Here is an 18583-nt window from a genome sequence, read left to right as displayed (position 1 = left end):
GGTCAGAAGATTGGCCAGAATTACTAGAAGATTAATAAAGAAAGAAAAAGAAATGAGTTAACAAAGTGAAACTGGGAAATTAATAATGGAACCAAAAAGGTGGCAGATGAATGAAACTGGTACTTTGCATCAGTCTTCACACTAATAACATACCCAAAATAGCTGTAAATCAGAAATTGGAAGGGAGCTAACAGAATGTTGTTTATTGCAAGGTGAATTGAATATAAAAGTAAGAAGGTTATGCTTTAGTTGTATGGGGTGATGAGGAGAATTTGTCTGGAGTACAACATGAGTCATCTTATTTAAGGAAAGATGTTAATGCAATGTAAGTAGTTCAGAGGAGGTTTACTAGATGAATTGCTGGAACCAGTGGATGCCTTCTGAGATAAGGTTGGATAAGCTGGACTAGTATCAACCGGAGTTCAGGAGAATGAGGAGGGACTTCATTGAAGTATATAAGATCCTACATGGAACACAAGAAAGACTGCAGATGCTGGAAATCTTCAGTCCTGATGAAGAGTCTCCACCCTAAAGAGTCGACTATCCATTTCTCTCCATAGGTGCTACCTGACCCACTGAGTTCCTCCGGCATTTTGTGTGTTGTCCAAGATCCTAAGGGGTCTTTACAGGATGGACGCAGAGAAGATATATTCCTTTGTGTGAGGACCTAGAACCAGGGCTCACTGTTCAAAAACAAAGGGCTGTCCATATAAGATGAAGTGATTTATTTTACCTCTTAAGAGCATCTTTGGAACCCTCTTCCTCAATAGGTGGGAGAAGCAGAGTCTTCTAGTATTTTGAGGCAGAGGTAGATGGATTCTAATAATCAAAAAATGAAACGTTACTGCGGGTTGAGGAGAAGGCGGAGTTGTGTTTGCAATCAGATTGGCCGTGATCCTATTACGTGCCGGAACAGACTCAAGGGGCCGAGTGGCCTCCTCCCGCTTCTAATTCGAATGCTCCTATGAATTCAGACGGTATTTTGCTCTGTAATGAAGTGAATGGGACGGCGGAGGATTAACGCACGACAAGTACGGCCTTCCTCTGATGGGCTGCGCCCTCACTGAGGGGGTTTGCACCGGCGCGCCGTCTCCATCTCAGACGGGGCGGCAAGTCGGCGCGCGCCCCGGTCAGACGTGTAGGCGCGCGTGCACGCGGAGTCGGGAGGCGTTGCCAGAGCTAGCGGCTGCGACGCGAACGGGGCCTGAAAGAGAGAGAGAGAGGGAGGGGCTCCCGCATCGAGCTCTCCTGCAACCGTCGCAAGAGCCGCGGCTTTCCGTGCGACAATGAGGATGCCGAGGACGGAAGGCGGTGACGGGGAGGGGTGCACCCGGCTGCCCCCGGTCAGGAACCCCTTTGTGCACGATCTCCGCCTGTCGGCGCCGCAGAAGGCGAAGGTGAGGAGAGATGAGGTCAACCGGAGCCAGAACCCCTCCAACCCACCCCCCACCCGCTAACCCATCCCCCGCCAACCCCACCTACCCCCCCTTCTCCCCCCGCCAATCCTCCATCCCGGGCCTTTCCCGCTGCTTCACCCCCACCCCGGATAACAGCAACTTCTCTTCCCTTCACCACTCCCACCCCTCTGCACCTACCCTGGTCTCCCCTCCACCATCTACCCTACTTCTGCTTCCCCTTCCCCCTCCCCTCAATATTTCTTCTACCCCTCAATATTTCTTATTTCCCCTCCCAGAGCTACCAGGATGTTTCTTCCGTTAATTCATACAGCTCTCTCGCTCTCTTTCCCCCCCCCCCCCCCCCCCCCCCCCCCCGAGCCTGCGGGCTGTTCAGGCCCCGATCAGCACTGACTGGAATTTCCGGCATTAATTCAACCTCGCCAGCTGATGCTCCGGTTTAAATGCAGGCAGCTGTAGTTTATTCAGATACTTCAACTGAATTTTAATGTTTCTGGCGTCTTTCTAATTCCAGTTTCATTGTGTCTGCGCAAAACTAGGGTAATAACAAAACGGGATTAGCGGTGCTATTATTGCAATGTAAATAGCATGGATTTGCATTTGTTGTACATCCATTACGTTTCTTGTGTTGCTTCGGGGTTATTGCTCGTTTCCTTAAGGAAGCTATTAGCAGGGAATGTTGTACCTCCTGGGAAAACAGTGTTTAGTTTCGTCTTGCCTATAATACTACATCACAGCGACGCCATTTGCCCAATGTACAACGCTGAGTTTGAAAACACTACATTTTTAATTGTTCCGTATTTGCAATTTAACGTGCATAGAGCACCAATTTCCGTCTTATCAGTCGAGAGCAAACTTTGTGCCTTTTGATGTAGGTACTCGGCTAAATTGTTTGTAATATTGGTATTTGCAGAATAAAAGCAATAAGATACCTGTAGATTGAGTTTCGTAGCTGCACTTATTAGCTTATCTTCCAGAAAGCTGACCTGGTAAAAGACAACATCATTAATCAAACAATCAGTTAAGGTGTTTGTGTATGATCAATAGGTGCAAATTTTGATATTCTCATTGAATGCCACTTGATTCCAATTGTGTACCTGCTGATTGCACTAAGTGTGTGCTGGTTTTATAAACTGTAGGGAGCTGAACCTGGTGCTTCAGGACAAATTTAGTAGACATTCAGGGGGTAAATACTGCAAATAATGGAAATCTGCAATTAAAAATTTTGGTGATACCGTAGTGAGGCAACATTTGCGGAGAGAGGAAAAAGTTAATGTTCCAGGCCAATGATTTTCTGGTATTTTCTGTTACTGCAGATGTTGGCAACTTGCTGATTCTTAAGCAGCCTCTCAAGGTAGAGGATGACTTCTGCTGTGGTTCTGAGGTGGCTAGTGAGGTCTACGAGGGATCTGCAGATTTTGCCATAAATGGGACAGTTTGTGTTCAACCTTTGTGTGGTCCAGTCGGAGAGGCCACAAGTGGCTTCTCATTTGCTTTGTGTGAGTTTGTGATTTTAAGCCATGAGTCAGTGAGGATGATCCATTTCTTTGAGGAGTTTTTGAAGATGCTCTTGAAGCATTTTCTGTCAGGAATTGCTTGCATGTTGAACTGTGAACATGTTTTGGGAGTCTGTCCACATGCCCAACACCAATGTGGCCCATACACTTGGAGTGAGATGAGTATGATTAGAGCCTTTGTAGAAAAAGTTGAGCTGAGAGACGTTGACATTGCTATGTTTAGATTGGATTTGGATCACTAATTCTTGCATCGTATACACCATGTTATATAATGGAGGGAAGGAAAGAGTGATGTGGAGTGTGTGCCTGAAATATTCTGCATTGTATGACAAGCAAATAGCTACATCATTTTCTTTGCATGACATCTGTTTGTATACATGATCCCTGAAGTATTGATCTCAGTAGGAAACATTACTAAAATTGAAACCTGTTCTTCATTCATGTTCATTATTTCCTACTTCTATTGCCCAAGACCAGCCGGTTTTGTTATATAGAATATAATGCTCCATCTACTTACTCTGCCAGTGAAGGGAAATTGGTGCAGATGTGCTAGGAAGCTTTCTCATCCAAAAAGAGAATTTATATTATTGTAAAATGCTGTGCATCATAGCTGGTCATTAAACACAAGTTAATTTCCTACAGAGACAGCCATAGGACTGTTTGTAATCTATTACTTTCAATCATGCTTCTGGTGTTTTGAGAGGAGTAAAATTTATTGGGAAAGTAGGGAAATTCTCTTGATACAGAGAAACAATAAATTTTCATGTTAGGGATACTACAACTGAATCAAACTATTGGCCAGATACAAAGCAATGTTAACTTTATGCTGTGTCAACAAATGTGACTTAATTCTGGCTTGAAGGGCGACAGATGCTGCACAGGCCACCTTTTTTTGCTGGTGAGTTTGCCAGTCATTGATGAATTAAAGGCAATTTTTTTTCCTGCCAGAGGAAACTTCCTTTTCATGCATAACAGTGCTTTTAACAGTGGACTTGAACATTGCATCAAGTTTTTCCATTCCATTTGTTATGTACCCTTGTGGTCAGTGGTTTGTTCAGAGACATTTCAAATTTCTCAATACAGGGAAGAATGAGAACTCCTATCTGATTCCAAGAATATGAAACAAGGTCCAAGATCACTGTTATCCATGACTTGTCCCATTCGCATCTCACTAGCAAGTTGATCTCTGCAATTAGAAATGCCTGATTCCCAAGAATCTGTTATTTCCATTGTGAAAGATTAGTAACTCGAGATTTGCCATGTGTCTTGTCAGTTTATTCTGGAAGATGTCTTGACCAAACTATCTAATGCTCTGAGGAGCTCTTTTCTGGAATACTGTTGAGTTACGGTCACCAGAGCATTAGGAATACACTAAGCTGCAAAGAATCACAAAGGTGTTTGAAAATTGTTAAAGTTAATGCATGGATGGTGTGAATGTGGAAAGCTAGTTGAGATTAAATTGAGAATGCATAAAAGAATTACAGTTTTAAGTTAATGCAGGAGCAATTTAGATTTCCAATCGTCCTTTAGGTGGTTATCATGGGAATGAGCTTCTGGTTAAAATACTGAAAACTCTGCATTTATCCACAACTAAATATTAGCAGTGGAGAAATTTATAAGCTCTTTAGAATAGATGCATTGAAACATAACAAGGTTGTGATTTGCATTTGTGTTTAATGCAATATTCCACAGATTATGCCTGTGTTTATGTTTTCACACTTTTTTGATCCATTTTAATACAAAACAGTGCATTGCCTTTATTTAACAATATAATTTATAGTATTGTCCTTTCACCTTTGGTATAAAGACAATGGTAATGGACTGGCATTAAGAAAAGAACTAAAAATTTAGTCATTTACTATTTAAGTATGACTTCTGTATTTCCTACCCAGTCTGAATAATAGGTTGGATCATGCTGACAGCTAGTGGGTCTGTAGAGAACTAAATGTGGTACAATGCATGACCATATTAGACCACCTCATCTGCATGTTGAAGAATGATAATTGTGCACCTGACCAATTGCTCTGTCTCTGAGCTCGCCATTGTGTCGAAGGGTGTTGTGCAATCTAAAGTGATGCACTGGAAGCACTTTTTAATGTGGCCCCTCAGCCTTGTGCTAGCCACAGCTGGCATCTCTAGTACGACTCCATGCATTTGACTGAAATCACTGACCATTGAAAGGTTAAGTGGGTTTTCTTTGCACTTTAGTTGAAATTAAGCTAAACTAATATTCATCATGGCCTGAAGGCCTGTTCCTTTACTGTACTGTTCTAATGTTTTAGTTTACATCATTCATTTGGTTTTGCTCTTAACTAAATATATTGGATTTTAAATATTTCTCAAACATTGGAAAACAATGAAAAGGCCACCTGAGGGGGATGAGCTGTCAGGGAACCACCAAACAGGCTCATCAGCAGGTCCATACTTGGTGCAACCCGAGGCTTAGTTTCCACTTGCGAACCACTTTGTTTTGCAGAATGGCTGCAGTGGCTGGGCCTCAGTCATTGGGAGCCGTGCAGTCATGGGACTAGGTGCAGGGGTGGCAGCCAGAAGATGTGAAGCTGGTTCAGCATGATCCATTGTGGTTGATGTAGATATCTGAGGTCAGAGTTGTGGTAGAGGCACATGTTTGTGTGAGGCTGACTGTAAATGGCATTGCTGGGTTATGTCATTTTGAACTCCACACTCCAAGATTATCTCAAGTGCAAATCATTGGAATATAGATGTATTTGTGGTTTTTCCACAATTAGTTCAGATGCAAGTAATGGATACATTGTAGAAATTCTAGTCTAGTTTTATTTCTCAAGACTTGGGCATTTCACTTTAGGAATGCTACATTCTTTAAACTTGCAGAAATTAACTCATTTTCCTTGGGTTAATTTACCTAAAGGGCATCACTTAAATTGATGTTATTTTATAGCTGAATCTTCTATTCAAAATGTGAAATTTTGGAAGTTGTGATATAGAAATAACATGCTATTTGTCAGAATCTTTAATTATTGAGGGTGGTATTTTTAAATGAAATGATTTGCATTTGTAAACTTTTTAATTTTTCTAAACAATTTCTCAATGCAGGGAAGAATGAGAACTCCTATCTGATTCCAAGAATATGAAACAAGGTCCAAGATCACTGTTATCCCTGACTTGTCCCATTCGCATCTCACTAGCAAATTGATCTCTGCAATTAGAAGTGCCTGATTCCCAAGAATCTGTTATTTCCATTGTGAAAGATTAGTAACTCGAGATTTGCCATGTGTCTTGTCAGTTTATTCTGAAAGACACCTTGACCAAACTGTCTAATGCTCTAGTGAGCTCTTTTCTGGAATACTGAAGAACACACTTCTCGGAAAATTGAGATTACTACTTATCATTGCATTGTTTACAGAATCTGTGTTTTGGTATCATTTAATGGTTGAGTCTGTTCCAGCCAAGCTAGGTTTGACCTTCACAGACATTTTTAAATTTGTTGTTTATGAAGTGAAACACAACTTTGTGTATGTAGGGCACAGAGAAATTAGTATCTTATAAGGATCTCAGCTTCTATGATTGTGCAGTGTACACTACTGGAAATCCCCTTTGGAAGCAGTACTTGTACACTATGTAGTTTTGACCAGGCTGTTAGTTTATATTACTCAAAATTATTGGATAATGGAAGTTCTAGTGTTGTAAAAAGTTTCATTATTGGCTCATTGTGATTTATTTCACAGGGAAGAAAATATTCAGACTGAATGGACGTTATTCTGATCTTGTTATTTGTTTTCCAAAATAAAAGGCTTTATTCGAATATACTGAGTACTCTGCCTTGCTGCAGTGTATTAGACGTGTAGTGAGTCAACTTGCCAGATAAGGATGACATAACACAGATCTAATGTGTCTTTATAACAGAAGTCTGTTAGTTAAAACTTTTTCTGTTCACACTTTCATTAGATGAGAAGGCCCACTTGCCTCCACGTTTTCATAAATGTATGCTTTGATGGTGACTAATATTTGGAAGCAATGAACATCCAGAGTTGTCTTGGACCTGCCAGGTTATTGATTGTCCTCATCTGCTGTTTAATAAAGACATAGAATGTACAGCACAGAAACAGCCATTTCATCCCACCACATCCAAGCTGACCTTTTTGCCCACCTACATTAATCCCATTTGTCTACGTTAGGTTTGTATCCTGTTCCTTGTCTATTTAAGTGCATGTCTAAATGTCCCTTAAACATAGTGATTATATCTGATTCCACCACTTCTGGCAACAAGTTCTAGGTCTCAGCCACTTTGTGTATTAAAAACTTTCATCTCAAATCCCCATTAAAACTCTTCTCATTTTAAACATGTGCCTCTTGTAATTTTACATACCTCTCAGGTCACCTCACAACCTCCTTCGCTCTGGGGAAAACAAGCCCAGCCTTTCCAATCTCTCCCCATAACTAAAGCCTTCTTCAAGCCAGGAAACCTCCTGATGAATCTCCTCTGCACTCTCTCCATTTCCACTGCATCCTTCCTGTAGTGTGTCTACCAGAACTGCACACAATACTTCAAGTGCGGTGCAATCAGTGTTTTATAAAATTGCAGTATCCATCATTAAGAACCCACACCACCTGGGACATGCCCTCTTCACATTACTACCATTAGGGAGGAGGTACAGGAACCTGAAGACCCACACTCAATGTTTCAAGAACAGCTTCTTCCCCTCTGCAGTCAGATTTCTGAACGGTCCATGAACCTATGAACGCTACCTTGTTACTCCTCTTTTGCACTATTTATTTATTTTTTTATATAACTTATAGTAATTTTTATGTCTTTGTCTTGCACTGTACTGCTGCTGCAAAACAACAAGTTTCACGACATATGTCAGTAATAATAAACCTGATTCTGATAATGTCCTATAAAGGCCAGTGTGTCATATACCTTCAATACCCTATCTTCCTGTGTTGCCACTTGCGGGGAATTGAGCCTCTCTGTTCATCATCATTCCTGAGTAAATGATAGGGCACTAAATGTCCTGCCCCTATAGACTTCCCAAAATGTAACACCTTGCACTTATTGGCTTTAAATTCCATATACCACAGCTCCATCCGACTTTCCACCTGGTCTATATCGTGCTGTAGTGTTGGACAACCTTCCTTGTTATCCACAACACCATATTTTATGTTATCTGCAAATTTATTAATCATACCACCTACATTCACATCTAAGCCATTAATATATATCACAAACAACGAGTATACCAGTACCAATTCCTGCAGTATACCACTGGTCACAGACTTTCAGTCAGAAAAGCATTTTTCTATCATCACCCTCTGCCTCCTATCACCAAGCCAATTTTGGATTTAATTAGGCATTTCACCTTGAATCCCATGTGCCTTAATATTCTCAATCAGCCTATCATGCAGGACTTTGTCAACTGAGTTTAGCAACATGATGGGCCTATTAGGAAAATAAAAATCTTTGTAAATGGTTTCATTTCATGTTTTTAAATCTTGCGAGTTGTTCTCATCTTAGCATGTTGCACGGTTATCAGACTAATTTTTAAACAACGAAAATCTTTTGAATCAGATTGTAAATTTGTAATAAAAGATCTTTAGGATTCATTTATTGCAGCTTTGTACCACGTGACTACAATCATAAAGCTGAGATCTTGAAAGCATTGCCATGTTTGGTTTGTTAACTTCAAGGACTTTGCAAGGGATATGTTCTACCTTAGCTGTTTTAGATAGCTTGTGTGAAAATTTTGTTTGCATGTGTTCTATGCTTTTCATGGGCATTGAGCAGAGTCTTAGTAATGATGAATAATGATGGCTGCCTTTACCTTTGAGCTTGATGTGTAGTCCTTGTCTGCAGAGCACTCATGGAATTTTCTGAAAACTGAGCTGGTTTTGGATGCCTCTGTATTGATGATGCACTCCAGATAATGGTGGATCTGTTTGCATATTTGCAGATAGTGAAGAATGGAGTATAATCTGTATGTGGAGCTGTTTGGACAAATGTGGGCATGTTTTGAATGCTGATAGCCATGCTAATTTTCAGGCAGGCTGGTTCAATGTTGTTTACTTATCATCCTGGAATTTGCTACAAGAGTGAGGTCATTAACAAGCAGGAATTCACATAAACTCTTCCAGCACCTTTGTTTTAAAGTAATCTTTTAGGGTTGTTCATCAGCCCTAAATCTGGTCATGAGTAATTTTAAGATTTATCAAAAATCACCAGGAAATTGTGAAGTAAAGGAGTGATGGTACAAGAATCCATCATCTTGGACACCAGATATAATGAGAAGGAGATGGAATTTCTACATCTTCAGTCTCTCCCTCTGTCATTTGCTAAAAGTAGCAAATTTTCCAAGGACCTTCTACACTGAGTGCCAAATGCTTCTGACAGGTCAGCAAGGACACAGTAGATGTCTACGTCGTGAAGTTGGGATTTTTTTCTTGTAGTTGTCTGATTACATCATTGAAGCTAGCCTTTCCTGAATGCACATTCACCAATGTTTTAAACAAAGTAGTGACAAATCAATTACCACACAAAACAATATTTCAGCTGGTCTTCAGAGGAAAAACTTTGATTTTAATAGTTGGTTCAAAAAAAAATTATACCAAAACATGTCTGACCTGCAGTGCCTGCATTTTCTGTTATTGATAGAATTCCAGCATTTGCTATATTTTGTTTGTTTAAAATGTATAAGATCCCAGGATTTATAATGGAACTTAGTATCATGAAAACAAGATAGTTCAGCTAAATCTTTATAAATCATATCTTGGGTCTTGGGTCAAGTGTTGTCCAATTCTGAATCAAACTTTCTTCCTAAAAATGTATTAATCTTGGAGAAGGCATAGAAGAGATTTACCATAACTAATTATATGGAGAGTCTAAAATAATAGTGGAGTTCTATTTTGAGCAGTTTAAAGGGAGATTTAAGGGTGTTCATAGTTGAAGTTCAACTGTTTCCACTGGTAGGATTAGTCGCCATTGTGACTAAGATAATGCAGAAAACTATGGTAGAAGGAGACACAAAAATGACTTTCAAAACTGAAATAGATATACACTTTAGTAGAGGAAAGCGTGCACAGCTTTGAAAGAGAAACAAAAGCAGAGGACTAATTTGTTCCTTTAAAGAGCCAGCACATGCTTGATAGAAGAAGAAAAATCAGAAGCAATGTATGTTTAATTATAGATTGCAATCACTTGGAAATATTAAGGGAGAAGTTCTCTGCCTTTGGAAAGTTAGTAGACAATAATCACTTCACGTGAGATAATGTGGACAATGTGAGCAAGTTGGGCAGGAAGGAATCACAAACTCTTAAAGAGCAGCGTGGAATGAATGCCATAGCTGATGATGCTGCCATAATGGTTGTGATGGAGGATAGTTAGGCTGTGGGTTTGTTTGGGAGTGGGGGTCCTTCTGCTAATGAATGGTAATGAGGGGGCTAGATATTTGAGTTGAGTGGAAGGATGTGAAAGCAGTAGATTGAGGTGGTGGTGTGGAGGTGGAAGGGCACCTGGCTGGAGATGGATGAAGAAATGAATGATAAAGAAGAGACTGAATATGTTTGAACAACTTCGCATCAAAATATACAGCCACAATCCGGCAGTAATATAACTGTGCAGCTAATTATAAATGCAGTCACTACACTGTTGCTTGTCATTAATGGCTCAGTATGTTCACCATTCGTGGAAAGGTGACGTCATTATTGGTTGTCAGTGTAGGTTTTAACTGGTTTGTTCCCCATGCCTTTTGAGGCCCTGCTTCACACTAATCTTGGTGATTCTGTTATAGGTGTGCTAACAGTGTAGCTTCATGCACTGTGAAGGTTGAAATTAAAACAAAATGCTGGAAAAAGTCAGCAAATCGGGCAGCATCAAAGAGAAACAAAACTAAGATTTCAGATCAGTGATTTTTTTTTTCCCCCATTAGAAATGTAGCCAAGTAACTCAACACATTTATTGTAAGACTTATAGTAGCTAGAGGGTTAAAACAACCATCACAAATTAGAAGATTGTGTGCACAGCTTTAGGTATCTGGAGGTCACCACATTCAGGAATGGTTAATGCACTATTTGTGAAGTTCTGAAAATGTTAAGTATAAACAATGAGATGAGTAACAACTTAAAGCAGTTGTAAGAAGGCATTGATGGCAGTTAATAACTGAGATAAGCATAACTACAGGCTGGAACCAGATGGGCAAGATATAGGGGACTATATCCTAGGATTTTATTTTTGCTTTTCCCTTCTTCAGAGCTATTTTAGGAACCATTTCATTTCAGATTTTAATAAGTAGTCAGACTTTTGTCAAGAAGGGAAAAGTTTTGTCTTTTTGAAGTGCTTAAATTTGTAGCTTAAAGAAAAGAAACCACTGATCTGCTAAGCCATTTTTAGAGCAGGAAGGTCTTTTCCATTGCCCGTATGCATAAATGAAAAGAAAACTGCGCAAAAAGCAAAAACACAGGAGTGGACCCTATTGCAGCAAATTGAGTTAGTTTGATATGAATGGTTTACTGAATAAGTAATGATTTTAGTAGTTTGGGCAAATCTTTTCCCTTCATGCCATGCATTAAATTTGGCCAGCCACTTGAAAACTCCCAGCAAATTTGGCATGACCTTCAGCTGCATGCAGCAGGACTTCGCAGTCTGTTAATGACGTAACATCTTGTACTACCCTTTCTCTTTGGTACTAGAGGAGTATTGATTTGGAATTTGCGGCACATTAAGGCAGCCTTATCCAGTGCATGGAACACTAATTTTTATTTCCGAGTAAGTAAAATATTGGTCATGTAGGTGCTGAGCAAAAAAAAATAACTCCTGAATTCCAGTAGTCTTGTCAACATCTGCAAGGCATGTCACAAGTGAGAGCGTGATGGAATATTCTCCATTTAATGAATTGGACTCCAATGGTACTCAAGAATCTGAATACCATCCAGAGCATGGGAAAAATGGGGTTGGGGGGGCATTGGAATGGTAAAAGGTCAAAAATTAAAGCCATTCAATGTCAGCACAAGAACAAGTGGAGACAAATGGATTTGAATTAATAATCATTAGAATCAAGCTTGCAAGAAGACCAAGATTTGGAACCAAATTTAAAATGTGACATAAGGTCAGAAGTCTGGAATGATCCAGGATCAGAGGATTAGAATCAGATGAGAAATAGTTTACAGGCCTCTTGACAGTTACGTCACCATTGGGCAGAGTATTAATCAAGAAATAATGAGGTTGCAGCAAAGGTCCTGTAGTATCTTGAGGGGTTTTCGTTTTCATAAATTTGAGAAATCAAGTTGCCAAGTGTAGACTAGGTTACTAGTTCAGAGAATGGTTTGACTTCGTTTCCTGGAACGACATGGATTGAACCAAACAAGGACTAGACATTTTTTAGATCTTGTCTCGTGTAACAAGACAGGCAATTAGCAACTTAATAAAAAGATCTTCTGGAGAAGAGACTATAATACAAAACTATTTTACATTGAGTTTGATGATGACATTCTTAAGGTTAATTAAAGGAAATGGTTAAATAGGAAGAACAATGTTTCAATAAAACATTTTAAAACATGAATCAATATGTCAAATCTGGGTTCAGATGTAGATCAAGAAAAATAATTCAAAACAATCAAACAAAATGAAGCATCCTGTGAAGAGTAAAGCAGTGGGAAACAAGAAATCAACACCAGTTTTGCAGAATGTCCTGCCTGCATGTTTTTAAGATGAAGCCCTCGCTTTCAGCTTGAGCCTGCAGGTTTTTATCTGAAACATTAATATTTGCATTCTCCACAAGAAACAATAATCAAATTTTCCCATTGTTTACTTCATTCCACTATTTGCTGTATTTTGCTTCCAAAAACTACTGGAATCGCTCTTCATGTTTTTTGATTTTACTTATCTAATAGGAATCTTTAAAGGAATTCTCTGCATGTGAAGTCCTTTGAACTATTTGAGATGCACAATTTACTGTACATGTCTCTTTGTGCATTACTGTATGATTAAACACATTTTATTGAGGATAAGGGTAAAGCCTCCCTGTACTGCAATAACCTCTGCTTTATTTTTTCTAGCTACTTGATTCAGCACTGATTCTTTTATGCTTTTGTTTGAATGTTCTATCAAAAAATACAAGATCCTCTCCACTAAGCTGCATGCTGTGATGCAACCTTTTTTCCCTTATGAATACTCATCAGATTTCAGATGTAACAACCAAAATCAAAAAGAGTGGCTGTTTTTGAAGCAGTATTGACATTTTTGCTCATCTGTGGTTACAAGTGTCTCTATTGCTATAATATCACCTGCAAGGCTTTCAGACAAAATAATTACAATTGGTTTTAGATTTAAAATATAATTTAACATACAAATGAAAGCACAATGACATTGTTTTGGATGTTACAATGGCTCTGATTCCAACATTTTGAATTTTAAATTCTGCAGATAGCTGTTATGACTGTGACTCTATTCCCAATTCGTCTCCTGCTGGCTGCTTTCATGATGTTGCTGGCTTGGCCATTTGCATTCCTCGCTGCATGGGGGCGTATTGAAAAAGAACCTGACAAACCAATGAATATGTGGAAAAAGTGAGTAAATGGAATTTTTCTTTTGTACAATTTGAGACCTATTGACCAAAGATTAAGGAGATTAAATTTGTGCGGCACACTTCAATTAAAGAATAAAAATATTAAAGTTGGTGTTAAAGTTGTAAATATTTTTAGAAGGTGCTTGTTTTGATGAAACTGTGTTTGTTTGCATTTACTATTTGCTTTTTTTTTGTTCTCTACTGATTTATAAAATTATTGATTTCATGTTTGTGCATTTACTTCTGTCACAAGTGATGTCCTAATTTAAAGAGCCACTTTTTAATATTTTGTAATATCTTTTGGGATATGTTACACATAAAGGTTATATACTCAAGGTCAGCAATGCAGGGGCTGGTTTGTGGGCTTCTCCTTGTAGGTGCTTCCAAGCACTGGACTAGATCCTGCTGGAGGAACTTAGCAGATCACTCAGCATCTGTGGAGGCAAAGGGATAGTCAACGTTTTTGGTTTAGACCCTGCACCAGTCCTGATGCAGGTTCTTGACCCAAAACATCAAATATCCCTTTACCTCCACAGATGTCGCTCGATCTGCCAAGTTCCTCCAGCAATTTGTTTTTTTTGCTCCAGATTACAGCATCTGCAGTCCCTCGTGACTGGACCAGATCTTGCTGGCCAGAGCCCACAGTTCCAAATGGAATTGGCAGCATTTATCTGCTTCAGCAGCAATAACCCATGACTTCGATATGCACTGTCAAATGCGGAAGTCCTAGGCTTACAAATTTCAATCACCAGACCTTTCAGTTTGATCTACCACTGGATTCTCCATTTATTTCGGTGGGCATTTTAGGGCTGCAGATTAGGGGAGAAAAGGGCTCAGTAAGTACCTCTTTGAAAATTAATTTAATGTTTATAGTTTTTTAAATGGCTTCAGTGAACAATTAAAATTCATACAGGCTTAAAAATTAATAACTATTAATATTGAAGTAAACTTTCAAATGTCTCAATATAAATGTGATTTAAAAGAAAACTATTAAATTATTCTCGTAGTTGTTGCAGGTGGCAAAGCTAGGAGTAGACCTTTACTGGATATCATGGCTTTTAGAGGGTGGACGGACTTCATTCAGTTTTCAGCAGGTCTGCTGCCATTCACACAGCTCCTGGAATCCCGGGTGTTTCAGGCTAACAAGATGGCCCAGACCTGGGAAATGTGGGCATGGGGAAACAAGGGCAACAATTCCAGGAGGATGGGCCAAGTCAGCAAGATCCAACCCAGCATGCTGATCATAATAACAGCATGCGTGAGAATTGGGTTGGAGGGTTTATTGCATAGCTCAGTTGGGAACAGGTTTTGAAATTGTCTAGTGGCTCATTGCAAAGTACAACTGAACCTCATGTCACTATGCAAAGGTTTATGTGATTAACATCCAGCTCTTATAATTTGCATCTGTTCCATTGCTATGCCAAATTCTAAAGTTTTTCTTGTCATCATTTGGGAATCTGCAAAATGAGGAAAATATGAGAGACTGCAGGTGCTGGAGGAAAATGTGGTTTGGTGATGTGAATGATTGTGCATTGGTGAAAATAAGAATTTCTTGCTAATTTGAATTTCTAGTTAACTCTATTCCCCAATTTCTACTGAGCCTGATCCTATCATCCTGGTTTTCTTAATCAATTTGAGAGCAATGAAATTTCCAAACAGTGCAAATTTTGAAATTTTCTGATTGGCCACATTTTCAAAATGTATTTTGTATTTATATATGATTTCTTTATTTTAAAGTTTAGTTAGAATTTCCTTGCAATCTTTATTTTGAGTTACGACATATAAACAAATTAATGGAAAGAGAAACACCAGCTATTTAATTAAACCTGCCCTCCTCTTGGATAACCACCTTATCCCCTACTGCTACTGCCCCTTGCAATGGTGTGGTTTATTTCCAAAATCAAAATATACTTCAGTTTGAGACGTAACTTACAGGAATAGCTGTTATTTCTGAATTTGCAAACAACCTTAATTACATCTTTTCTAAATGAAATTGAACAGCCAGGTATGTCTCTGGACCAATATTCAAATTAATGTTTGCATTTATGGTCAAATGTTTTAAATTTTACATATATGTATTTTATTGTACGTACATTCAGGTGTTACAACTTGAGTCAAGTGTGAAATTTAGGGATATGAATGAAATATTCAAAAAGCTGGTTCACCATCTTATGTTTATTCTGGTACATAACTACAGTAAAATAATGAAGATTGGCACAACTATATGTTCAAGACGAGGAATATTGAAAGATTTTAAAAAGTAAGGGAATATCATTGGTTTCCAAATTTTGTTATCATCTCTTCTATTGGAAATGCCTTGCTTTTTAGCTCTGCATCAGTTATTTAATGGCATTCAGACCTTTATCAATCATGCTTTTTTAAATGGGTTGCAAAGTATCATATTGCAGAATTGCTCAGAGTGCAAGCTAGAGAAAGGGGCTTGATTCTGGGCTTAGTTTTCACTGGATGCAGCACACTTGAGGTTTTTTTTTAAAAAGTTATTAAGCACTTCACTGAGCTTTGTAAATGTCGATTGACATTAGTGCTAAGGTAAACGCTGCAATTAAGTGCTAGGAAAATAATTCTAAACCTTGTTTATATTTGGGTGCAATCTTAACCCCCAGGTTGAGTTCCAGTTTCATTGCCTTGTGTATGTATTCTGTAGATGGAAATTATTCTTATATTAAATTACATTGTCACTGAGTGCCATTCTGTAATTATTTTGCACACAACCAAAATATTCAATTGGCTTAAGGATATTTCTTGTTTTCAGTAAAAGTAGATGATGAAAGAAAGAAGGCACTGAGTTTATCCAGAAATAGCCTACCAAAAGCTCATCATTCCAGATTGTTTTAAAACTTAATTGCTTGTGCCTTGGTCTATTATTCTCCAATGTTCATAATCTAAGGAGAAGGCCATAGAAATCGGAGAATTACAGAGAGATCTGAGCACCTGGGCTTCCTAACGCGTGGATGGGAAATGATTATCAATTACCAAGATGTATAGAATTGTTGCTTAGAATTTGGCCAAGTGGGGGAGGGTGCAAATTAGCACTGACCTACCAGTCATCCCCACAGGTCAGAACCTGGACTCTTTGAAGTTAACATCAACGTGGTTATCCAGAATGAGATATAATGTGCAAGAGATGGCCAGTTTAAAAAGCTAGCTAGTGCAGGCACTTTGTTCTGAAGAAGCAACCAGAAAAGGAATGTTATCTTCATGGAGTGTGCTTTGCCAACAAGAATAAGCTAGTCTGATGTCTAAATGACACTCCCTGCAGTATAAGTAAATTACTTGTGACTCTTTGGCTCGTGTTAACTTGAAACCAACCTGTTATAGCCATCAGCTTATTTGCTTGATCCCTCGAATCTGTAGATGAGGCTAAGGAGGACTTGTTATGGATCTTGAAAAATCCCTAGTCCGCATTGGAGTGGGAGACAAACACTATTTGTATACTAATGACAGGAATGGGAAAAGTTAAAAGAACAAACCAAAGTAACAAAGACACAGGCAGCAAAATGGAAAGTCACCCACTTAAAAACAAGGGCTTGGATTGTTTGATTAATTATAATGTTAATCACATCATTTGATGTGTTGAAGCATGAAAAAGTATATAATTTATTACAATAGTTAAGACATTTCAAAAGAAATAAAACAAGGATGCAACCCAATTTTAAAAACTATCACAATAAAAACCAGAAAATGCTAAAATTAAGAATCCATTTAAAAAAAAATTAACAGTCCCCCCAAAAAAATGTCCTGGAAACTTGGGCAGTGAAAGATTTGAGTATTTCAATCCCAGAAATTCCATTACATGGTCGTTTTCTGGGAACCATATACCCCTTGTGCCAATAATAATACCATAGAAACTCATCATGACAACCTTGTTCTTGTCCTTGATGTTTGTTTCTAAATGGATTTCTCCAAATAGGCAGAGCCCACACGCGTATTATATTCAAATCTGGTGAACGTGTCGACTGCTGCTGCTCAGTCACCCTGCGCACAGAAGTGGCATCTGGGATCCAGACCTTGCCATTGGCTTCTAAAAACCTTGACTCCTTTAAAAACTGTAAAACCTGCTTTGGAAACTTCAGGAGTTCTAAAACCTGATTATGATAATTGATCAGAGACGTGGCCCAAAGACTCTATTGCAGACCCACATCTCTTACATGATTTATTCATGCTGGGTTCAGCAAGAGCTATGTTCTTCACAAGATGCATATTTGATTTTAAAAGTAAAGCAATGATAAAATCAGATTGTTTAAAAGAGAGAAGACCTTTAAGTCAACCACTAGATTGGGTGTCGTTTCTATAATAAGAATCTGTACCTCCCATTTAGGGAATTCCTAAATCACCATCTTTATCTGAAAGTATAAAATTCCATTATTTGTACAATTAGGAAGGTGCAAGTATTCTTTAATATGCTTTCTAATACTATCATCTAATTTAAAATACTTTTGAATCTTCACTTAAAATGAGTGTGTAAAACTGAGGAATAAGATGTGTCTTAATCTCCAGTTTTTGAGTTGGCTTAAGCTGAGTCCTGGTGAGGTTCTTATCCCATTCCTCGAGTTTATTGGCCCAAATGTTTGCTGAGCAGCCAATCCACGGATCGACCCTGGGTTAAAGATATTTTTCAAAAGTGTCCGTTAAAAGTCATTTTTTGGCAATATTAAAAAATGAAACATCTGTTCCTAAAGCCACACAAAACCTGCCATTTTATTGATATTTATCTGTCTTATTACAGAATCTTCCTAGTTCTTTTAGACTCTTCAACATGCAACTTCATAAGCAAAGGCCAAGGTGCCACAATATGTGTTGTCTGTTCCTCAATAAAATCTGCACCCATCCTTATCCAAAGAACCTAATAAAATGTCCGTCTCCATATTAAATGAGGGGAAACCACGTCATTAAATTATTTAAGATGAATATTCTAGCTACAACTATGTTTTAGTAAAAATGTTGGTCTGTTTTGGACACATCTTAGACATGCTTGAGCTTGTCAGAATTATGCACATATGATTTTAGTGCACTGAAGCACATAAAAAGCAGTAGAGAGATCCTTGACTGATTTTACTTCATTTTTCTTTCCCCTGCAAACTTCAGACAGGTTTAA

General features: G+C 38.6%; 1 protein-coding gene across 1 annotated transcript in view; it reads left to right on the top strand.

The window, feature by feature from the left end:
• Positions 1 to 1188: 1188 nt before the first annotated feature.
• The window catches only part of LOC127570891 (lysophosphatidylcholine acyltransferase 1-like), an 80817-nt gene continuing 63422 nt past the window's right edge, over positions 1189 to 18583 (top strand). Inside the window, 2 exon segments of the mRNA XM_052016795.1 lie at positions 1189 to 1397; positions 13326 to 13468. Coding sequence (XP_051872755.1) covers positions 1287 to 1397; positions 13326 to 13468 — 254 coding nt within the window. The 5' untranslated portion in view covers positions 1189 to 1286.

The sequence above is a fragment of the Pristis pectinata genome, chromosome 5 (genome assembly GCF_009764475.1).
Source record: "Pristis pectinata isolate sPriPec2 chromosome 5, sPriPec2.1.pri, whole genome shotgun sequence".
In the NCBI taxonomy this organism is placed as follows: Eukaryota; Metazoa; Chordata; class Chondrichthyes; order Rhinopristiformes; family Pristidae; genus Pristis; species Pristis pectinata.
The sequence above is the reverse complement of the archived record's forward strand: the minus strand, read 5'-3'. Positions and strand labels throughout refer to the sequence as shown.